At 38.2% G+C, this 23,262-nt stretch overlaps 2 protein-coding genes across 4 annotated transcripts; both read left to right on the forward strand.

The window, feature by feature from the left end:
• Window positions 1-410: 410 nt before the first annotated feature.
• On the forward strand, window positions 411-14,798 carry cpsf6 (cleavage and polyadenylation specific factor 6). 3 transcript variants are annotated; one of them, XM_083935236.1, is made up of 11 exons: window positions 411-514; window positions 2,722-2,931; window positions 3,118-3,221; window positions 3,466-3,611; window positions 4,067-4,240; window positions 5,665-5,772; window positions 6,784-7,279; window positions 7,547-7,662; window positions 7,966-8,119; window positions 8,332-8,554; window positions 14,659-14,798. In XM_083935236.1, the coding sequence occupies exons 1-10, from the start codon at window positions 455-457 to the stop codon at window positions 8,540-8,542; spliced, it is 1,779 nt and encodes a 592-aa protein (XP_083791362.1). In that variant the 5' UTR covers window positions 411-454; the 3' UTR covers window positions 8,543-8,554; window positions 14,659-14,798. The 3 variants fall into 3 exon arrangements, with proteins under 3 accessions (XP_083791362.1, XP_083791364.1, XP_083791363.1); XM_083935238.1 differs by having other exon boundaries at window positions 8,356-8,554; XM_083935237.1 differs by having other exon boundaries at window positions 9,039-14,664.
• A 4,507-nt stretch (window positions 14,799-19,305) lies between these two features.
• On the forward strand, window positions 19,306-22,725 carry yeats4 (YEATS domain containing 4). Its single transcript, XM_083935305.1, has 7 exons — window positions 19,306-19,493; window positions 20,481-20,600; window positions 20,694-20,760; window positions 20,974-21,068; window positions 21,221-21,310; window positions 21,599-21,686; window positions 22,256-22,725. The coding sequence occupies exons 1-7, from the start codon at window positions 19,443-19,445 to the stop codon at window positions 22,423-22,425; spliced, it is 681 nt and encodes a 226-aa protein (XP_083791431.1). The 5' UTR covers window positions 19,306-19,442; the 3' UTR covers window positions 22,426-22,725.
• The last annotated feature ends 537 nt before the right edge of the window (window positions 22,726-23,262 follow it).

A 23,262-nucleotide genomic window follows, 5' to 3' on the forward strand; every position in this document is an offset into this window, starting at 1 on the left:
TTTTAATGAAGATTTTACATATTCGACCTTTAACATTTTTTATATATTTATACATCATATGTTAGTATTACACATATATCTGGAAGGCACATTGAATCCTTCAGCTCAATTGTATCTGTGCATGGTAACCTATAAGCCAGCCTATCATAGGGTTGTGTAAATGTATTTTTTTTTTTTTACAAATGTATCTTTGCTAATAATACGTTGCATTCATATTAATGTATATTTTCAAACATATTCTGAAAAAACGTTGGAAAGAGTATCAAACAATTTGGCGGCCCCCCTGCAGTAACTCTGAGCCCCCTGTTGCAGATCTCTGGTATACGGGTCTCCAGCGGGTGTTGTAATGAGTGAAGGAGACCAGCGGGGGCGCTGTTGTCCCTCTCTGTCTCATTGTTGTTGATCTGACTGCACCGCCGGGTGGAGGAGGGAGAGAGCGACGGGTCAGAGGAAAATGGCGGACGGTGTGGATCACATCGATATCTACGCCGACGTCGAGGAGGAATTCACCCAGGTATTAAATCCACATTCCCTCACACTTCCTCTAATGGTGCTATTTTCTGTGTATTTGTGTAATCCTTTATTGTTAGTATGGCCGAGGAATGGTGTGTTTAAGGCCTTCTGTGCAAACGAGCTTCTTCGCATAACAGCTACAGGCCCCCCCATGCTGCAAGCCTGCATCTTCAGCTACAATTACCGGCTCCAAATGTTGCATTCGTATGTATTGTCGACATAAAGCACGTTGTATACTACATATAGTAATGGACAAACAATGTGCAAAGATTATTTTTGTGGGCGAATACTGAAAACCAACCGCTTTCATTGTTCAGCATTCACAGTTTCAGGCCTGTGGCGGGCAAACAAACGTAGTTACGTTAGCTACCTAGCATTAGCTGCTTTCTAAAAAAAACAAATACGTCTCAAGTTACTACAGTTTACTTTTCATAGCTCATGCACGCAAATTAAAGGTTGAGACGAAGTTGATTATGGCGATGGAAAAAAACGTCAAGTGTATGAATTAAAAACGCATTTTAAATGTTTGTGGCGTTAAGCCTTTGAGCATTAAGTGTTTCCGCAGTATAGACGTGATGTTTTCTACCTCCACACACACACACACACACACACCCCTTTTCCCTATAACCGAGTCTGGGATGCAAATACTTTATTGTTTGTAAGACAACGTTATCTCCACCAACATTTCCCCCCCATAGTGCAGGTCATAATACACACCTCTCCTGCTTAAGAGTTATGATGGCCGCACAGCCGTTTCAATTGAACTTTTTCGATTAAATAATTAAACCTCAGGGCAAACAGAAATGTACCTTTTTCATTTATTCATTTTCATGTATTAATGTTTGTATGTAAAAGATTCCATACCAACATTACTTTTCTTACGTGTACCAGAGTTATACACAATACCAACAATGCATTTCAAAGAAATAAAAACAGCAATGGTGAAAAATGTACAAAGACAGTAAAACTTTTTTTTAAAGGAATGAAGAATAACATAAACGTTATTAGATTTGCTAAACTAAGGGAGTACATTTGCAATGCCTAAATAATCTAATGGTTATTGCCAAATTTTACATAGTGGTCAAATATGATTAAAAATCTGAATCTTTGAAAATATAAAAAGCAGGTTTTTTGTTAAGCTAAATGATTTTATGGCTATTTTATTTTGCTACGGCAATAATCAAATTAATCCTGCAAATTTAATCTGCTGAATATTTGAGATTAAGAATTTGTTTGTATAACATTTTTTTACAAAGCATTTTGAGAGCTACTCACAGATACTATCCCCAAAGCAATTTCAGTCAACAGTTGTTGGTGGGAAGTTAGTTAACTAACTTCCCACCAACAACTATCACTCCAACGACGGTCGTTGGCACTCAGAGCACAAAGGGTTGTGTAGATGCTCTGATGAAGCCTCTTGGATGAGAGGTGAAACGTCCAGTTGCTTTCAACATTCACAGGCTTACTCACAGATATGTTCCATTTTGCAATATTAAAGCAAACAAAGTATCAAGGTCTATCAGAAGTTAGTAAAAATCACAACTTTGATAATTGCAGTTCAATTAACTTGGGTTATGTAATATGGGTTGTATAAATATTCTCAGGGCTCCAGGCTGTGGGTTAATTGTATCTTGTCTCATGCACAGGCAATGTGACTGAGGTATTCACTTTTCAAGCACTTCTAAATCTAGGTGTGTTCACAGAGTTAGTTTTAAAAAAAACAGGCTTGCTTAACTCTTTGGCTGCACACAATAGTCCTAATGGCTCTAATGGATTTAATGTAAGGAAACTAGTACTTTTGACACCGGAAATTATTATGAAATTTACACATAAATGTATCCATGTATTGGTTACACCAACAATCATTGCTCTTTTGTCTAGTATGAACTATGCACTGTCAACATGAAGAGCTGCATACCACTAGCTCCACAAACAATCAGTTTTTCTTAATCAGAGGCATTTATTGCACATTATACAAATAATTGGATACTGCTGCAATCAAGTAAGAAAACTGAAACGCAAAGATATACCCCTGCAATATGCCATTAATGTACTAAAAAATCCAAACGTTATCGAGTGGTTCTACCCTTTTGGTGTTGAATGGCATTATACGACTCTTCCTGGTTTAATCCCAGGTGTAATCAGTGTTTTTAAACTGCTCTTAGCGTGTCACATGTGTGACTGATTTGTTACTGTCATCCTCAACAGGAATCTGACTACCCAGTCCACGAACAGATCGATCTGTATGATGATGTAATATCCCCATCAGCTAACAATGGTGATGCTCCAGAAGACCGCGACTACCTGGACACACTGCCTACACCAGGTGGCTCAGAGGGAGGGAAGAGTTCCCAACCCAATGTGGTGTACACCTACACAGGCAAAAGGATTGCCTTGTACATAGGAAACCTCACATGGGTGGGCATCAGAGAATTCCGTTCAGGCTATGTGGTTATGTGGAGCAAATCGTGAAATTATATGTAACATGATGAAATAAATATATAGTAGCAACATTTTCTTGAAAGTAAAAACATTTAACATTTTAAATATCAAAGAAAAATAGCCAGTACAAATGTAATGATGATGCCTTCTTCTCTTATACAGTGGACGACAGACGAGGACCTGACAGAAGCTATCCGGTCGGTTGGCATTTCTGATGTGCTGGAGATCAAGTTCTTTGAAAACAGAGCCAATGGCCAATCAAAAGGGTGAGGTCTTTATTAAGATATGTGTGACATGATTGGACTAAATCACAGCCTGCTTCTTGTAATATATTGAAAATAGTGAATGGAAGCCCATGTTAAATGGGGGCAATTTTATCCCTATCTGGTCATAGTGCTTTCATGTTAATATTATTAGAGCATATAATAGCACTAATAATACATATTTTTATTTAAAATGTTTGTTGATCCGTTAGATCTGATACGTATATCCGCTAACTTCAACTTACAGGTTTGCACTGGTGTGTGTGGGCTCAGAGGCATCATCCAGGAAGTTAATGGAGCTGCTGTCAAAGAGGGAGCTTCATGGTCAGAACCCCATCGTCACACCATGCAACAAACAGTCCCTCAGTCAGTTTGAGATGCAGTCACGCAAAAGTAAGTAGGATAAATTCACAGTTTGCAACGGTATATTTTAAATTGCATTCAGTAAGAGTTTATTTAACTTGCATGCTGGTTTAAAGGAGTCATGTAACATATATTTTCAAATGCTCTGACACATCCAGTGTTTCCCCTGGGATGGAGTTGTAGCAGCTACGAATAAGTGTCGACAGAGTGCGTCAATAAGACGAGTTTGACAATTTTGACAGTGCATTTGGACATGGATGGAGAACAACCTCCTCTCTTAAAAAAAAAAAATCAGCAGTGGCAGAATGCATAAAAGGGAAACACTGCACATCAGTTAGTCTACTGAAAATTCACTTCCAGGGCAGCATGTACGGCATTAGATACACAGACTTCATGTACAGTCATCTAGTACACTTCTGCACACATCTATTATTTATTGCCTATTAAATGGAAAACTGAGTTACTGTTGTCTCTTCATTTCACAGGTACACAGTCAGGCCAGATGTCTGGGGAAGGTAAAGCTGGTCCCCCTGGTGCTGGCCCTCGTGGAGGTTTCCCCATGGGTCGAGGCAGAGGCAGGTTCCCTGGACCACCTGGCCCCGGTGGAGACCGCTTCCCTGGTCCTGTTGGGCCTGGAGGACCGCCACCACATTTTCCTGGTTAGTTTGGTAACAAGTCTCTGTGCCAGTATGGAAGGTAGACACAACCCCTCTTAGTTTACTCAGATAAAAGACAATAAATTTAAGTAAAATCAATCAAATGTTTTTTAAATATTAAGGACAGTTTATGCTGGTCCAGTTATTGGACCTTGTTTGAATGTTAAATTGGTCTTGCTATACCATACAAGGTGAGTTCATGGTTAAAAAAAAAAAATGTCCCATTCCCATCAATACAGATATAATTTATTTCCAGTCTTGGCAGTCAAAGCAAATTCATGGATATATGCAATGAGAATATATATCATGAATTATAGTGTTGGCCTACTACAACATGTGTGGTGGGTGATGTGTATGGATCAGTTTATATGGAATCACTGCTTGCAGTGGTCATGCTCTATCGCCTCATGAGGTATCTTGACCAGTGGATTACTGACTTAGACATGTTAAAAGATGTATTTATATCTTGGATTTGATGTTTTTGTTCTTATGATTTTATCGTTCATGTGGTGATTCCTTTATTTTATTATCATAGTGTGTCAAATGCCTTAAAGTTGAAGGGGAACTTTTGTATTTTTTCAATCTGGACCCTATTTCTCCATGTATTTCTGTGTAAGGGACACATGATGACAACTTTAAAAAAAAAAAAAAAGGTCCACTATTGAGTAAAAAACGAATACTTTCGTGGACATGGGTTGACAGTGCAGAGGTGGCCAGTTTGATTACATTGCAGCTTGATTCTTAGCAGCCAGGCTGCAGAGCTCGTAATCAACACAGGACCCATTTTAAAAGAGTTAAAAAGAGAGGTGTTGCCACGAGTCACCTATACAAAAATACATTTCGAAGTTAGGATTTAGGGTTCAGGTTGAAAAAGACAAAAAAATCCCCTTTAACATGAGATTAAATATAATTCAACTTTTCCACTGGCCGTGCTGCTCAGTCAAGGCTTTGCTAATACTCGTACCTGCATGCATCCAAGGCTAGTCTATTGTAGTGTGTAATCTCCTGGCAGGGCTGTCTTTGCATGTTTCCCCTCCCCATCTGGTTTGTTCTTTTGTTGTCCTTCATAAACTCCAGTTGAAAAAAAAATCCTTCCCTGGCTGCAATTTTCTGCTCACTGATAACTTCCAACACCATTCCTTGAGAAACGGTTTGCTCAAAGCTTTACTTGGCAAGATACCAACCTCTAACTCCTTGCAAATCTAGGATTGACCGCATTACACACATAGTAGGAGAGAATGAAGCTGTCAGCTTTTGTCTTTCTCCCTCCATTTTTTGCATCTTTTCCCTCATCCCACCTTTTTTCACATCCCTTCTTTCGCTTAGTGGCTGGTGCCCCATGCTGCTGGGCTGTGACAGGCCTCCAGTTAGTAGGGGGAAGTTTATGAAGGGAAGAGTTGTGATTGGTTTGCTTTCTTCCCCATTAGGCTCGGGGATGAGACCAGATCTGATTAGGCACCAAGACGGCCCTCTGATGGATATGAGTTTCAATCCCTTCCCACCGGGGGGTAGGAACGGAAGCTGGCGTGGCAGAGGTGAAATGCCTCAATTAATCTGATTGAACTGATCGATCACCTTTTTTCTGCTAAGCTGTTTATTGGTAGGAGCTATGCCATTCAAACCATCAGGTTGGCGTTGACTGCCCGAACAGCTGAATTTCTCACCAAACTCTCTGAATCCCATCAAATCCTGTTGGCCCTGCATGAGGCCAGGGTAACTGTGTGTTGAAACTAAGACATATACGTAGAAGCACGGCATTTAAAAATTTGACTTTGTTCTTTTGAGGATAGTTTAGTTCATCAAATAAAATCTTTGATAAAAAGCACCCTTATTTCTATAAAATTTCTTCGTGCAGCTGCATGAGAATCCAAAATGCATCTGACTAAAACCATATAGTCACCATTTGCCTTTAATTTTATCTCGCAAATGGCCTTTGCATGGGAATAATCTATTTGTTAACTGCTGTATAAACATTATCTCAGATCTATATATGAGCTTGCCATGCTGAAGCCTTGGGGCTCCTGGCAACTTAAAGCAATGCACCCTCAGTTAAGTGTTGAAGGAAAAGAATCCAGCCTTAAATGCAGGGTATCAAGTTAAAAAAAAGGCCTAGTTTGAAACAGTATATTTCATCATCTGTTATTTTGCCTTCTGATTTTATTTGCAGTATTATTTTGTGACCTTTTGACATGTGTTGTTCCCTGTAGCTATGGCTTGCTCTTCCTTATCTGTCTGTGTTATTGTCCCTGCTTTCAACTGCCCATAATCTATAGATATCTACATTTGAACAGAATCATGGAAAACACTTGCTACAACAGGATTATTAAAATTAGAGCTTGACTGATCTGTCAGGCAAATATTTACTTTGTTATAAACCTGCCAGTTATATTTTCTAGTAGAAAAGTCTGTGATTTTTTTTGACAGCACACTTATTTAACCACCATACTCAAATTATTTATAATGCTATGACAAACAAAAGTTAAATAATGAAATAGATCTTACTTTGTCTAATGCGCTTCTATGTTGTCCCTTGTGTTCTCTTTTAGGTGGGATGCAGGGTCCCCCACGTCCCCCTCCCGGTCCACCTGGTCCCCCTGGACCTCCAGGTCCCCCACCTCCCGGCCAAGGCCTCCCCCCTCCCCTTCCTGGTCCTCCAAATCGTGGCGACAGGCCTCCTCCACCTGTTCTCTTTCCTGGTCAGTTTGGCCAGCCTCCAATGGGACCCCTGCCCCCAGGCCCCCCTCCTCCAGGTTATGGGCCTCCCCCTGGTCCCCCACCCCCTCAACAGGGTCCGCCACCCCCAGGACCCTTCCCTCCACGTCCCCCTGGCCCCATTGGGCCCCCCATGGCTTTGGCTCCTCCTCCACACATGCCAGGTCCCCCACCAGGTGGACCACCACCAGCACCACATGTCAACCCTGCCTTCTTCCCTCCACCTGGCAACAACAACATGCCCCCTAATGACAGCCGAGGCCCCCCTGGACCAAACGACCCATACGGGCGCCCACCACCATATGAAAGAGACTACGGACCTGGAGGCCGGTAAGAATGTGTGGTGGCCGTGGAACAAATTGGTCATACAGCAATTAATATATCATTTTCTTTCACAATATGCGTAATACGTTGGCGCAAAGGGTTGGTATTTTCTCAAGTTCAGGAATTCTGGACTTGCCTAGTTAGTTTCTGATTTACACTTGTTTTTTGTTGAAGCTTGTTTACGTTAGTTACTTGTTGCAAAGATAAGTGTCTTTTCTAACTCTGGAACTAAAAAAATGCCGTGACCCTTGTGTGTTTTTTGCATATTTTTAGGGAAATGGAGGTGTCACGGACCCCTCTGAGTGAGGCAGAGTTTGAGGAGATCATGAACCGGAACAGAGCCATCTCCTCCAGTGCCATATCTAGAGCGGTGTCTGACGCCAGTGCAGGTATCATAATATAGGATAAAAACTTTGGGTTACTTAACGTAACCTCGGTTCTTTGATAACAGAGTGGGGTGTTTCACTATGGGAATCGCCTTGGCGTGACCAACTATGGAAGCTCCAATGACACAGCGTCTGTGACAGTCAGGTCAAACTGTGCAGGGGTCACGCCCCATAGTGAAACACGGAACAAAGTTAGAAAAAGAACCTCACAAGCACTTACTTGCTGTGGGTGTGCTCAGATTTTATGCTAACAAGACATACACTGGAAGCCAATTATTGCTTAATGTAACTTTGTGTTCTCTTCAGCTGACTATGGCAGTGCCATAGAGACCTTGGTGACAGCCATAAGTCTGATTAAGCAGTCCAAAGTGTCAGCAGATGACCGCTGTAAGGTCCTTATCAGTTCCTTGCAGGACTGTCTTCACGGCATTGAGTCTAAAAGCTACGGATCCGCCTCCAGGTATGATTTGAATTTTGTGCAATAGCAAATGGGTGTAAAACTGAAGTTGTTTACAAGCTATGCTAAAAGGGAATATTGGGAATATTTTAAATGTTTGTATATTTTCTAGTCTACATTTCCTGTCATTCTGACTGTATCTAAATCATTTTTTCCCAATTGGGAATTGGCCCTGAAAGATTTCATATGTGAAACTTTGAAACCCTTGTACACAGTCCAATGATGCTTGTCCATGCCAGGCGAGAACGTTCCAGGGAACGAGACCACAGCCGCTCCAGAGAAAAGAGCAGGCGTCACAAGTCCCGCAGTCGTGACCGGCATGAGGACTATTATCGAGAACGCAGCCGGGAGCGCGACCGCCACCGCGAGAGGGATCGGGACCGAGACCGTGAGAGAGAGAGGGAGAGGGAGTACCGACACCGCTAGACGAGAAGGGAGGTGGGTACAACATTTCCTGTGTTATTTTCTCCTGTACATAAGCTTTCTTCTGTCTTCTTCATCACTACATTTTTTTTAGACCTGGACCAAGCCAGTCCATTTCAGGCTCAAGTAGCCTGAACTAAAGATTATCAGTTTGAAAAAGACTGCTTTGATTGCTCACCTCCTCTCTTCTTCATTGGATCGAAGGCTTCAGTTCAGTTTTTTGCCAATAACATAGTTGGTCAAAATTTAATACAAGGGCGTGTTATCACCCAGAATAACTAATTACCAAGGAAACATTGCCTCTGTCCTCATGAATATAGTCATGTGTAGGCCATTAAAGGCTTCTGAACATTTTAAGAATTTTTACAGTCATAATTTACAGTAGAGAATGACTTATGTGTTAATGTAAATGTCCCTCTATAAATATATGAGGAAAAAGAAAAGGAGAGAGGAGGTAAGCAAGGAAAATACTTCTAAAGCTTTGTCTCTCTGATTTCAGGTAGGTGTAAGGTAAGTCTGATTTCCTTAAAATGTCAATTTATCACAGTTTTGTTGTGTATCTCTTTTTTCAGACAAAAAAGTGCTATGCACGCTTACTGTATTCACCATACTGAATTGCTTAGAGGGGTTTCTAAGAGCTGTAAGAGAATGCTGTGGTTCTCTCAGAAAACACATTGACCGTTACTGGAAATTGACTTTGTGGATGCATTGTTACTTTTTGGTCTACATCCATCAGAGGTTGGTAATTTGCAAAATTTGTCAGCCACTTTTTTTATCCTGCCAAATGAATGTCAAAATAAATGATTAATTCTGTTACAGATAGAATGGGAATAAAGCAGTACCTGCCCTGTTGCTCGTACATGTTTTGCTGGGGTGGGTAATGTTTTGTTGTAGTTCTGCCTTTTTGGCAGTTCAGAGACTGTTGGTACGTCCTTTACTACTATAAACATCTGTTTGGCCCATAAAAAGTGGAAATTATCCAATTTTTGTTTTTTACCAGCAGCTATGGCCTGTGGACCAAAAAAGAATTGTTCTGGATATAAATTGTTCTTAATATTAATATTCAATACTTAAATTGCCATTTCATTATATGTGAGTTTAATAGAAGTGTATTGTGACTTGTTGAGTTGGTTTGTCAGTGTGCTTGTAATAATAGTTCCTTAAATGATTGGCAATTTTCAGATGTAAAAGTATTCCCCAGTCATTTTTGCAGTACTTAATACAGGTTTAGCATTTTCTGTGGAAATTGGATTGTATTTTTAGAAAGGAAAAAAAATTATAATGTTTAACTTGTCGATCGTAGACCAACCTGCACTCTGTCAATGTTCCATTCAAAGTAATGTTGTATACATATTTTCATTTCAGTTTAAAAGATAAATATCATTTCTTGTTATAAATAACAGAAGGTGAACATTTATTTATCAAACAGTGTTTATATCTGCAGATTTTTGGACACAGAACATTTTGACAATGTTATGACATTTTACTCGTGTCAAATTTAATGTTTTGTAGCCTAGTTTTGCTCACTTTTGAATTGTTGTACCTCAAAACAAGACGTGTAGGAGAAGTGAAAAAAAAACATTCATATCGTTTGAGATTATGTTCCGACAAAATAGATCTTAATGCCCTTAGTACACATAATGTGAAGTTCAAAGGAAAAACTCAGTTTGATGTTCTGCTGGAGTTGATCAGTTGCTTCGTTTTGAAATAATTTGTAATTTGTTGATTGTCAGAAGTGGTTTATGTTAGGGCCGGTGCATAAATAATAGTGTCTTACTGAGTTGATGAGCAAGAAAATTAATGTTGTCAGATCCCAAGTTTTGTTTTCAATATTTGTTTTTTATGTAACGCTTGTATGTACATTGAAATGATTTCCGTTTAGGCTGAAGTGTTGATTTAAAAATGATTGTTGTAGGTTGGCAGCAGGTCATGCAAATATTTTTGACTATTTTGGCCCATAGCATTATATATATTTGCTGGCTTTTGGGATGTAAAGTCATGTTATGGATGAGTTGTAGATGAATCTGTCTGAAACGATTTAATACCAGCATATCTTATAAAGATCCCATATTGTCAGGTTTGTTGCTCTCAAATGATTTGAGGTAAATATTGTTATAGGCTCGGTGTTAGGGTTTCACAAATCATATTGTAATCTTTGTGTTTTCTACCATTGCGTCACTCCCGTGTTGAACAACACAATAACTTTTGTAAAGTTTTGGAACTGCAGTTGAAATATCTGGTGTGAACGATTTTGTGTCGTTCTCATGTCCTTTTTAAGGTCAGAGCACTTAAGATGTCTGTTTGTGTATAAACCAGTCCTTATAGAGCGGAGTCTAGTAGGTTACATGGACCCAGCTTCTCTGTACAGCTGCACGTCACCCCAAATAATATTTCTCATAATTTTACATTAGCTTTCAGACATAAATTACATTCACTCTTGGGACCTTAATGTCTGAATACATGCACTATTTCATAAATGTCGAAGAAATATTAACTGGGGTGACTTTGCTTGTGGGGTTGCTGAATTCTGAAAGCAGATAAAACCCATACCAAATTAATCTAAGATGGTAACTGTCCCAGTAATATGTCATTTGATACAAATAGTGTAGTGCTACTTCTAGCTGTCAGCCCAAGCTTCATTTATCTAATCTGTTACACCCAATGGTCCTAAATGCATACATAACCATTTTTACTGAAAAGTAAGACTTTGTGCCCCCCGGGAACCTCTTTACAAAAGTTAACTTTTTTTAAATTGTTAAAGATGATATGTATTTTCACATTTTTCACTTACAGTATAGCATTGGTGAATTTTCCGAAAAGCTAAATGTAAACACCTTTTTTAATCTTTTTAAACAAGTACTGCATTTTTAATAGTATCATTGCAACAGCAATCACTGCAGTCTTTTCTGATACACATTTTTATCAGATAAGAGATCCCCAGTGGGCACAGGGCCTGATAACTTTTGTCAATTTGTAGATACCAACATGCAATTATTGAGTACATTTTTACTTAAATGTTTCTAGTTGTATAAAACCAGACTTTGCATCCAGTCTGGTATCAGGGGGGAAGAAAGATAATTAAGCATATTGCTTTCAATCTTGATGGTAGTGTGGCTATTTGTTGTGTCCAGATATCCTTTAACACTGTTTTATCTGTTCGTATTGCTATGGGGGAATGTAAACTCTTTGCACCAGGCTATCTCTTCAGTCTGCCCGTAGGTGCATATATGCTGGGGATCACAGTCCTTTTCAAACAAGCATACTATTATCTCATGTTAAACCAGGGTCAAACAAAGTTCCGGTTATAAGGCAGAAATAAGCGTTCATGCCAATTTAAATGAGGGGATTGGGTTTTATTTTTGAAAGGATGTGGCTCAGAGAGATGTCCTAAGGGTAATGTATAAAGTAAGAAAATTACAATTATGACTTAATTTGGCTCAGCTACAGCAACTGAAGGCGATTTTAATACTTAAAATATGTTTAGTTCTGAGGTTATTAGTCAAGAGATCAACTATGTATTTGTATAATTATCACAGATAGTATTCTTTAAGTTTTTTTTCTGAAAACATGATGATAACGTAATGACAGTGGAACAAAGGTGGTGGGGCCCTGTACAAATATAATCTGTAAAATATACATTTTTAAATAAGTATCACATCTTAGATTGTTTCGTGGAGTGTTGGTCTGAGAGTATTTCATGGACGGTTTGACCCTGGTTTGGCTCTGTCCTGTTTAATTTCCATGCTGACAACCCTGCTACATACCTTACTATTTCTATGACCAAGAATATTCTATAATTAACATAGGCACACGAAGAGAAAAGATTTGTCAGTCTGATATTTGGATGTTATGACCACTGAAAAAAGTTAAATCATGCCAGTTTTAATTGTACTAGATGTTATAGTACCTTAAATAATAGTGTGACAGCGTAACATTGAGTTTGACAACTGTGTTGTGTAAAATATTATTAAACATTTTTTGTCTGTAGCCATGCACCATGTTAAACCCTTTTTCTACAGCAAAAACATAGTATTTTTTAAAGTTTCAATATGCATTTGAATCTTTGAGCCATGTCATATCACCTGTACTCTTCTGAAATGCCTGTAAGTAAGGCCTTCATGGTGCAGAGACCAGTCACCCTGTAAAGCACAACCTTGTATCACCAAGGCTTAATAAGTTAGATTTTATAATAACTAGTAAATTTGAAATGACTTTTCTGTATCAAACTGTTGTCATTTCATCTGATAAATGTAACATTTGGGTAGAAATAGGATCAGGGTAGTGGCTCCTTTTCCAGTGTCCTTTACCTTGCGTGCTGGGCTTTGTCTTTCTCAACAGTAAATACAAAATATTGCAGCTTATTCGCTGGTGTGATGTTCCCTAAGCCATTTAAGGGGTAAACTAAATTATATTGACATTGTGTTTTTCTGTTATATGTAAAAAAAAAAAAAAAAATCTGGTGGTTGCTGTGTCTGATACACATGCATGCCTTCCTCTTGGTAGTTTTTTGTCATTTTTGTGTCCTTTGCACCCTTAATTCCTGAGAAATTCCTGGGGGAAACACTTTCTGTCATGTGTCTCAGTGGGTAAAGTTTTCCTTGTTCAGCTTTTAGCTCTGTATCTAATGCATACCATTACCAGTTGGTTGTAAGGAAAATGTGTTCTGGAAATCGCTGTATGCCAAACATAGTCCATTTTTCTATGGTCACATGGAAATGTAAATCATTTTTAATACGTTTTTAGTCAGTGTATTACAAATAAAGCTACCAATGACCCATATAAAAAATTATTTATTTTTGAATTGTTTTAAGGGGAGGAGGCAAGTCTTTTAGAAAGCCACTGGTGATTTGTAAATTTATTTGACCAATTTACCCAGAAGTTCCATAATTTTTGCAAATCACATAAAACGGTAGGGCAACACTTTGGAAATGTGCTTTTATTGAATACAAATTTTAAAAAAAAACATGTCCAAATATTGGATTTTCTTGAACAAAAAAAGCAACAAAAGAAGTAAATGAATATATCTCAATTTTGAAATAATATAAAATTACAAATAACTACAATCAACTATGTTATAACATTGGTGCACTTCAACAATACTGAAAACTACTAAATATATATCGATGTATAAAAACGAAAATAAAACATAACCTAGACCAAAAAATGATATTAAATAGGCTGCTGTTCACTGCCACAACTTGCTTAAACTCAGTGAAACCAGGTGGAAGTGCACCACTGTAAAGGGAGGGACAAAACTCAAACATCATTGCAAAAACGTAATGTGGCACAAAAAAAACCAAACTCAAATATCTTGTTTTCAGGATTGTTGAGATCCAAAATAATTGAAAATATAATTTGATTAATCACCCAGCTCTAAAGAACAGACAAAATGATGCATTGTGCAGAACTGATCCTGTAAAGCCTGATGCACACAAAGATCCTTTCAGCTTTACACAGATGGGTCTTGTTCTATAGCTTTGCCCTTTCAATACTATCAATATTTTCCCTTAATTCCCAAATTTGAAATTAAATGACCACTATAGACAATCATTTTTAAGAAAAAAAGTCCAGCTTCACTGTCCTGAGTCTTTAAACATAATATATGTCATATATGGGTGTCATTTTCTGTCTGTCAAGAGCTGTGTAACACGCAAGCCAATTCATTTCACACGTATTCAAATCCATGTTTCAAAAACAGTGAATTTAGGCATAGACTTAACTACGTATTGTTTTCTTTTCTGGTGTGTGTACATACTGATAGATATCAGATTTGCCTCTTGAGTAGTTCCTGTTCAAGTTTGCATGAGAATGTCCCTCTGTCTGTGCCGGGGTTGGGTGCAATACACAGTCAACAGAGCATTAAGAGAAACAGATTAATGTCCTAAGGGTGTTCTGCCATTTATATGCATTTTCAGAGACTACATACACCTTATCACAGTAGCATGTTCAGTAGTTGGACTTACACAAACTCCAAGCTTGTGGCTCAGTGTGACGGTGAGTTGAACCCAGCCCTGGTGTACACTATGTATGTGTAGTCTAGAGGCTTAATATTGAGGGGGAAAATTGTTCACTGTTGGGCCTCGAAACCAAACTCCACCCTTCGTTTTGACACCTTTCAGCTAACGAGGATGAAGGATGGATGGAAAGAAAAGGAGGAAGGATTTCAGTGCACCACCACCTCCCCACCCTGCATGACCGGACAAGATTACAACCACCACCTCTTCTTCCATCTCTCCCCTCCTCTCCGTCTCCACCCATCCTTCTCTCTATCTGTCCATCTTGTCTGCCTAAATAAGAGCAGTGGATGGAAGACCCTGACCTGTGTAAGGCTATGTTATCCAAACATATACTCATGGTAACTAAAGATGAAAGAAAAGAAACTTTCCACACAGTTCTTTTATTTTTATGATGTTTTATTTGACATGGAGATGACTACTTGTGATGCTTCTTTTGCAAAGAAACAATAAAATGGCCCACACAATCCCCTACTAGAAGACACAAACATTACATCCTATTTGTTTTTTTTCTTCTTTTTTTTTCTTGGCTCGCTGTACTGTGTACATTCAGTTTAGAGCGCAATTTTTATAGGGTACATATTTGATGTGTTTTCCTCACCCCTCACTCATTCTCATTTATTCTTTTCGTTGTTAGTATGTTTGTAAATGTCTCTGCTTTGATTAAAACTAGATGGTGTTGTAATAAAAAGTTTACTGAGGTTCTCAATGCATTTGGTGAATTCCTCTGTTTGGCTTGTTTATATTAAATGTATATTTTGTATTTTACATATTTTTACCTGTATTAGCAAACTATTTTATGGTTGAGAAGGTAGTTATTTTTTTGATTTTATTGTGTTTTGCAAAACTTTAAAAAGGTAAGACAAATTAGGTGAATGTACTTTTTGCAATGTGAATTGATGGGTGGATGGGAGGATATGTTTACCTTGAACAGGTGGAAGGTCTACAGCTTTGGACACAAAATGTGTGTAATCACACTGAATAGCCATTACCAAGAATGTCCACATTGTCTTTGTAGTCTGTCCTGTAAGTGAAAAATATTCATTCTTAAATGTAGTAATCATAACACCAGCTCCTCTAAGTCCACCACCCATCAGGTTTCATGTGCATGCAGTTCTGTTGAGTAAGACTGATTGTCAACACTTTGTGTTACAGAGCTTTTGGTTTGTAGTATTTAAGATGATCGGTTTGGTGAATAAGTACCGAGTTACATGTCTGTTTTTATTGTCTCTGAGCAATACTGTGACAAAATATATTAAGACAAGATTTCCTCATATTTGACCTTGAATCATAAGGCCAAAAAGGGGAAAGTTTTGTGGTGCTGCAACAGTTTCATCAGGGGGTCTCATTGATGTTTGTTCCATTTGTACTTATCACAAAGGTATATGGAAACAATAAGTTAGCAAATACAACTGTTTATATAGTCCACATTATCTAGCTTTATTGTCTTAAGAATCCTCTTTTGTGTTATTTTTTTGTCTTTTTGGAATTTATTGGTTTACTTGTCCATGAATGTTTGTTTTTCTCTTCTTTTTTTTTTAATCCGTCATCTCGGTACAAATCCATGACCATCCCCTGAAATACTGCATGTCCAAAAGTATTTGGTTATTGTAAAGATTGTGGACCATAATGGCTACAGGAATCACTCTGAACATGGATGAAAAGATGTTAATCAGACATCCAAACATTTTTAAAACTCCCATGATGCTCTTGGCATGTATTATTATACTTTAACAAGAGTGTTATCACTAATCATGGATATTTATCCATCTGCTCCCATTACCTTGTAAATTCTGTAAAAATGGAAACATTGTAAATTGAGTTTTTGTACAAAAAACCCCCTGTGGAATATTTCACACTCAACAGGGACAAATTTTAATGCCAAAAATGTTCATGCTTTTTAAAGCCCCTACAGTCCAGTGGATTTTACTACTGGACCTCCTGTCTGGACCATGGTAAATGTGTTGTGATCATGCGCTTTCCCTCTTCTGTTGCACCTATATGGGCTTGATGCCTTACAACTTCATGAGTCTTTTATGTACATTGACTTTTGTGATCTGGGCAGACTGCCAATACAGCTCCACTCAATGTCGTCCTGAGCAGGGGTCTCACCTGCCAGAATAAGAACATGTTTGTGTGCAGGGCTTTCAGTAAGAAAACTTGGGTGTCACTTTGTAGTTGCCTTGTGTTGACTTTTCTCCATAGCGCTGAAGGTAAGTGTTTCTAGGTCTACATCCCTATAGAAGATGAAACGGTCCACGTCAGACAAAGTCTGGCTGACTCCGCTGCACCAAGCCAGACCATGACTTTGCCTCACAAGATGCTGGAAAGGAAATTTTTTTGTATGTATTTTCAGTATTTGAGTCACACGGTGTAATGGTAGGATATATTTTCACTACTCGTTCTTCTACAGCTACCTTTCATTGTCTGTAACAGATAATGTAAAATGTTTAGAAATGTAGCCATGTGTGACCCCCAAACTGAAGGTGTAACATAGGGAAAACAACTATTTATACAGTTGAGAATTGTTGCATGTAATGTACATGTAATTGCTCAGCATAGCTATACACACACCTGTCCAGTGAAAAGCAGGATGTCTCAGGGCTACAACTTATTAAAACAAACTTGACTTTATATGATCTACTATTGTTACTTGGTTTTCTAGACGAATGGAGTTATCCTGTACTAACACGAACAATGTCTTGATCCAATTAGACATACCCTGTAAGGGCAAGGCACATGGTGGCCAAAAGTAATAAAATTGGTGCCCAAAAATAAAACATTTCTAAGTTCAGTTTGGTTTCGTGGCTTCCCTTTGTACATGACACATCTGATTAGTCACCAGGTAAGACCAAATCAATTACTCAAAGCCAATGAATGTAAGTGACATTTTTGATATTCATTTAATAAATGTTTTTATTGAATGCAGTAGTCAGATTTAACTGTTGTGTTAGGGCTGTATGCTTACAATACATGTTATTTATGAGCGCTTTTTAAGGCACTTAGGGTCATCTTGCTTGTCCAAAAAAAGACCTAACATGTAAAACAGTATACCACAACAGACTAATAGAAAAACAAGTAAATACCAAAAGATTTTTAATCTCAAATGTATTTATTTTTAGGTTAGTTTGATGAAGGTGCATAAACAAGTTATCAAAAATGTGAAGTACAGACACTGGCCTTTACTGTTGTGTAGGGAAAGATGTACTACCAAATACTGAGATGAATGAAAGTACATTTGCGTTTGAGTAAAAGGGATAATCTTAACAGGCATTTTCCAGAAGTAAGAGAATAAGGTGAATTGTATTTTAATGGGTAATAAATACAACTTGAGTTGATATGGTGAGCTTTTTGAAAACTGGTTTAAGTTGGGTTTCTGTATATCACGGTTTTCAATTAAATGATGAAATTTGTGACAGCCCACAGTAATTGAATCAAATTATTTTGCAATATTGACATTCAATTTTATTTACAGTGCCAATTCATAACACAAGTTATCTCAGGACACTTTACATAAGGAGTATTTAAAGACCACGCTCTATGACTTATTTATGATTTACACAGACCCAACAATCCCTCTTTGAGTACGTGGTGCCAACGAAAACTTCCCTTTAACAGACCCAGCTCTATGGAGGAAGGCCATCTGCCCTGACCTGTTGGGGAGGAAGAAAGGGAGAGAGAAGACAAAAACAATCCCAGAGATGCAAGTAACCACAAATGTAACAGTAACTATAATATCTCAAGTAATATGAATATGGCTTATGTTATGACAGTAATAGTAGAAACAAGTACAGCTAAGATGATACAATATGACAATGGTAAGTATGGTTTATGGTGAGTAGTTGTACAGCTGTGATATGAGATATATTACTGATGTTTTTATGGCTACAAATGTATAAAAGTAATGATAGTATATATATATTTATATATGAGTAACAATAGCAGTAGGAAGCGTCATGAAGGACCACGGCAGCAGCAGGCACCACCACGATCAGAAGAGACGACAAAGCACAAACAACTCCGGGGAAGAAGTTGAATTAGTAACATGCATTGGTGAGACATGAATGATACAGGGAGGATAGCTCAGATTATCAGGAACAGTATTATCCCCTGGCAGACTAGGCCTATAACACCATCATTCAGCAGAACAAAATCCGCTTTAATAAAAGCTAAAATGACGTTAGCTGCGTCCGTACGCATACTAGGAATAGCCAGTGTTGTGCCATATTCAGCACCCCTGCCGTGAAATGCACCCTCTCGAATTTCAGGTGATATTCTGGATCAGAAGGCTGTTGTTTCCACCTAAAGGAGTAGTTTATATACAGTTAACCCAATTAAAAGAACACACATTTGAACCTATGAATTGCAAGAAAAGCTGGGATTATAAAAGATCCATTTAATTCATTTTGTAATCATGGCTGCAGTAGATTTCCACAGAACATACAAAAAGGTGTTTTGTGTTCGCTATAATCCAAGTTTGTGATTTTAAACTCTTTAAAATATTTTAAAGACTGGAAGTAACCAATGTTCTGACCGTTGTGGGTTAGCTGTATATAAACTACTCCTATAGGTCCAAAAAACAGCCTTCTGATCCAGAATATCACCTATAATGCGAGGGGGTGAGTTTCACGGCAGGGGTGCTGAATACGGCACAACACCGGAACCTTAGCGTCTCTGTTGCTCTCCTACCGTCCAAGTTAACGGTACACTCGTCACTTCCGGCGGTTGTTCGGCTGTTTCATATGGTGAGGACCCTGGCTGTATTAATATGATTAAAGCACACTTTTAATGCTTACATGGCAGGTTTATTAAATGAGGATACACGCTGTGGAAGAAGAAGAGTCCTATAGAGTGAACTACGGGATCCACTTCACTCCGTCGACCGGACTATGTTCAAAAAGATGACTGAATTTGGTCCAGATTCCGGGGGGCGAGTTAAGGTAACAGCGGTCTGGGTTATTGAGAGTATTGTGTTATCGCTATTATTCAATACTGTAGTTAATATTTATCGTTCTGTTCTGTTTGTTTCATGTGGAGGACTAAACATGACTTGAGTCTCAATGAATAAACAATAAATGCACAAATAAATATGTAACATTATACAACAATACCAAATTCAGTACATTTTTTGTTGTACAGTTAAACAAGTGAACCATTATTACATGCTTGCATGTGAATACACAAGACAGACGTTAGAGTTACATGAAAGGTTAAGCAACAAACAAAAAACTAAAAAAACAAAACAATACTCGGAAGTGTTTCTTGCATTAAAATACCACAGATAATTGTATAAACAGGGATTGTGTCACCGTTTCTTTTCTTCAGAAAAGCGGTATAGTACACGTTAGATAACCTTTATTTGAGTATAATATTTTTTTAATTGTTGCTTTCTTCCTTGTCATTTTTTTAGTATATGTGTCAAATTCTCTTAAATATTCAAATAAATGCGAGAATAACTTGGACATCCTACCCCCCTAATATGGACACAGAAATATATAAATGTAGGTGAACAAAAATGTAAAAAAATAAATGTAAAGCATTTATTTATTTACACTGTTATGTATCCCTTTATTTAAATATTTATTTCAGCATTTGTTTATCGTTTATTTATTCCTGTATTCTTTTTAATTTTTTTTATTGCGACTTAAGTCATATTTAGTCCTCCATAGTGGTCATTGTGTATTTGGGAGTATTTTTTATTTTTTTTAAAGGAAACATTCAACAGGGGGTTGTGTTTTAGTCCACAAAGTTGGAGGTTTGAACCTCGACTCCTCCTTTCTACACGTTGAAGTGTCCTTGAGCAAGAAACTGAACCCCTAATTGCTCCTTGGGATGGGTTAAAAGCAGAAGTCAAATATATACACTGCATAGTTCCATCAATTGTATTTGACAACTGATTTTTATGTTTTCCCATCTGTGATCTTCAGGGAATAACCATTGTGAAGCCCATTGTGTTTGGAAACGTTGCCCGTTACTTTGGGAAAAAGAGAGAGGAGGATGGACACACGCACCAGTGGTCTGTCTATGTGAAGCCTTACAGAAATGAGGTTAGAAATCTAGATCACATTGACAAACTGTGAAGGATATTTGAGAGTTTTTTTTGTTTCTTCTTCCTAATTTTACACAACATTGTTCTTCAGGATATGTCTGCTTATGTGAAGAAGATCCAGTTCAAGCTACACGAGAGCTACGGTAATCCACTGAGAGGTGAGTGGACTTTTACATTATCAAGCATGGGATGGGGAATGTCGGCATCTGAATGTATCTGTTTTTGTTGTCAGAGGATGCATCGTTTCCTGCGGTTTTTACGTACTTTTGTTAAAATTCAAATGTGACAAATGCTTGTAAAATAGGAAAAAATGTGAATGGAAATTGATAGCACATGATATAATCATATCACTGCGTTTTTCTTCTTTCCAGTGGTGACCAAGCCTCCATATGAGATTACAGAGACGGGCTGGGGAGAGTTTGAGATTGTCGTCAAGATCTTCTTCATTGACCCCAATGAGAGACCTGTGAGAGCCTAACTGATAGTTTATTTAACTGCTATGCATTGTAGTAAATACTCACCCCATGCTAGGAATTACTATTTAGTAGGCAAGGCAATGCAGACATTTTTAACTTTACCTCATTGTATTTGGGATTGATTTGTGCCTGTGTGTCTCAGGTGACGCTGTACCATCTGTTGAAGCTGTTCCAGTCAGACTCCAGTGCCATGCCGAAGAAGACAGTTGTCTCTGAATTCTACGATGAAATGGTATGACTGTTTTTGTGCTGCAGCGTATGACCACAGTTACTGTACTGCATTAGTTTCTATGTGTTTTTAGTATGACAAGGCTAGGCCTATTCGTTATCTGCTAATATCTAATGTCACCACCATAGATCGTAAAGCACACAGAACTTTGATTTTCAAACTGACATGTCCACATGGCATCAGTATTTTAATATAATGGATGAAATGGGTCCGGGAAGTTTTGCTGTTAAATTAGTATTGTGTGAGACTTGGGGAGGTTCACCTGACCCTGTTTTCTTTGTAATTTTTCAGATCTTCCAGGATCCTACAGCCATGATGCAGCAGCTCCTGACCACATCGAGACAACTGACCCTGGGAGCATACAAGCATGAGACAGAATGTACGTACAACCAGAAACACAAGATTTTAACTTAAACTTCAGTTCCCTGCACTTGGGGAATATCTAGTTTGTGCCTAAGCACAGAAGAGCAGCATTCACATGAACTGTGTCACTGACATCATGCTAATCATCTTCAACAGTTTATCTAAAGTGCACATCACCCAGAGAGTTTCTGTACACCTAAAACACAACAATAGAAAAGGAAACGCACAAAAGTAATTTTAAAAACCTAGATCACACATATAAACATACAGGATCTGGGTTAAGTTTCCAGTCTGTGAAATCAGGAGTAGTCATAGTGAACAGATAAAATGGGTTTTCAGCCTGGATTTGAAAGTATCAACAGAGCTTGCCTCCTGAATGTGCAGTGGGAGATTATTCCAGAGATGTGGAGCTCAGTGGGCAAAGGTTTGACCACCAAATATTTCCAAACCAATTTATTAAATCAAGGAATGGTCAAGTAACCAGGAAACAAAAAGGGCCTGATGGGAAGGAGAAATTGAAATCAGCTCTTGCATTATTAGTGCCGATGCTATATATAGCTTTTGTGTGTGCTCCTGTGTCTTCAGTCGGTGAGCTGGAGCAGAGGACCAAGGAGAAAATGGAATCAGCAAAGAAGAGAACCAGCCAGGAGATCACAGAGCTGAAAGACAAACTAAAAGCCAGCAGAGAAAACATCAACCACCTGAAGGCTGAGATCCGGAAATTAGAGGAGGATGGAGACCACAAGGAGCACTGAGAAATGGACAAACACATTCACACATTAGTCATTTAAAAAACAAGGTATAGTTGTGACATATTTCATGATTGTATGTATTTTGTTTTTATTTGTTTCGTGTGTTTGTTTTTCTACTGTTTGATTCATGCTTTATATACCTGTTGTCTTTTTGACCCAAACATTGCTGACAAGTGTCATTAATGTGTTTGCAACATTAATCCTGTCCAGTCACCTTGGTGAAAAATTTCACTCTGTGAAGTGAACCTGAGCTGAGGTTGTATCTTCAAAATCCCCATTATATTCCCAGCTACCTGATGAGATATCCACATTTGTGAGAACAGTTCTGACTGTGAATAGTTCATTTGTCGTGTTTTTTATATAAAGTGTTTTCTTTGAGTTTTCTATATAAAGTGTGTTTTACAGGATTGCTTGTATACATTTCTTCTTTAGTAACCATTTGACTTTGAAGAGGGTTAATTCGTTAAACATGATGGAACAGAGGTGTTTGTTAGGATTTAATCAAATCTTTGTGCACAATATACATGTTCTGACATGCTGAATAGAGCAAAACGGGTTCAATCCTGATCATTCTTGCCAAGTGGAGCAGAGTTTGACCCGCTTCTCAGCCCTGATCTGGTCTAGATTTAATTTGTAGGATCCACCCTTTCACACTGACAGTCCACATGTGCATACAGTGGATAACTAATCTGGTGTGAAATGGTCTAAAGAAGCTGAACAGGGGGTTCGGGGGCTCCTAACCTGTCAGCTGTTGCAGTGACTGCATGATTGTTTTTTAGTTGGTTAAGTTTGAAGTACCACTGACATTTTGGAGTTTCCTGTCCTGATTCAAGTAACTCA

This window comes from Echiichthys vipera (assembly GCF_963691815.1).
Source record: "Echiichthys vipera genome assembly, chromosome: 20".
Lineage (NCBI taxonomy): Eukaryota > Metazoa > Chordata > Actinopteri > Perciformes > Trachinidae > Echiichthys > Echiichthys vipera.

What these genes read in the sequence shown, in the direction of transcription:
- cpsf6 (XM_083935236.1), top strand. Translation starts at nt 455, where the DNA reads ATGGCGGACGGTGTGGATCACATCGATATCTACGCCGACGTCGAGGAG. An exon ending in TCGAGGAGGAATTCACCCAG is followed by an intron (nt 515 to 2,721) that starts GTATTAAATCCA and finishes CATCCTCAACAG; the next exon opens with GAATCTGACTACCCAGTCCA. An exon ending in ACATAGGAAACCTCACATGG is followed by an intron (nt 2,932 to 3,117) that starts GTGGGCATCAGA and finishes TCTCTTATACAG; the next exon opens with TGGACGACAGACGAGGACCT.
- yeats4 (XM_083935305.1), top strand. Translation starts at nt 19,443, where the DNA reads ATGTTCAAAAAGATGACTGAATTTGGTCCAGATTCCGGGGGGCGAGTT. An exon ending in ATTCCGGGGGGCGAGTTAAG is followed by an intron (nt 19,494 to 20,480) that starts GTAACAGCGGTC and finishes TGTGATCTTCAG; the next exon opens with GGAATAACCATTGTGAAGCC. An exon ending in CTACGGTAATCCACTGAGAG is followed by an intron (nt 20,761 to 20,973) that starts GTGAGTGGACTT and finishes TCTTCTTTCCAG; the next exon opens with TGGTGACCAAGCCTCCATAT.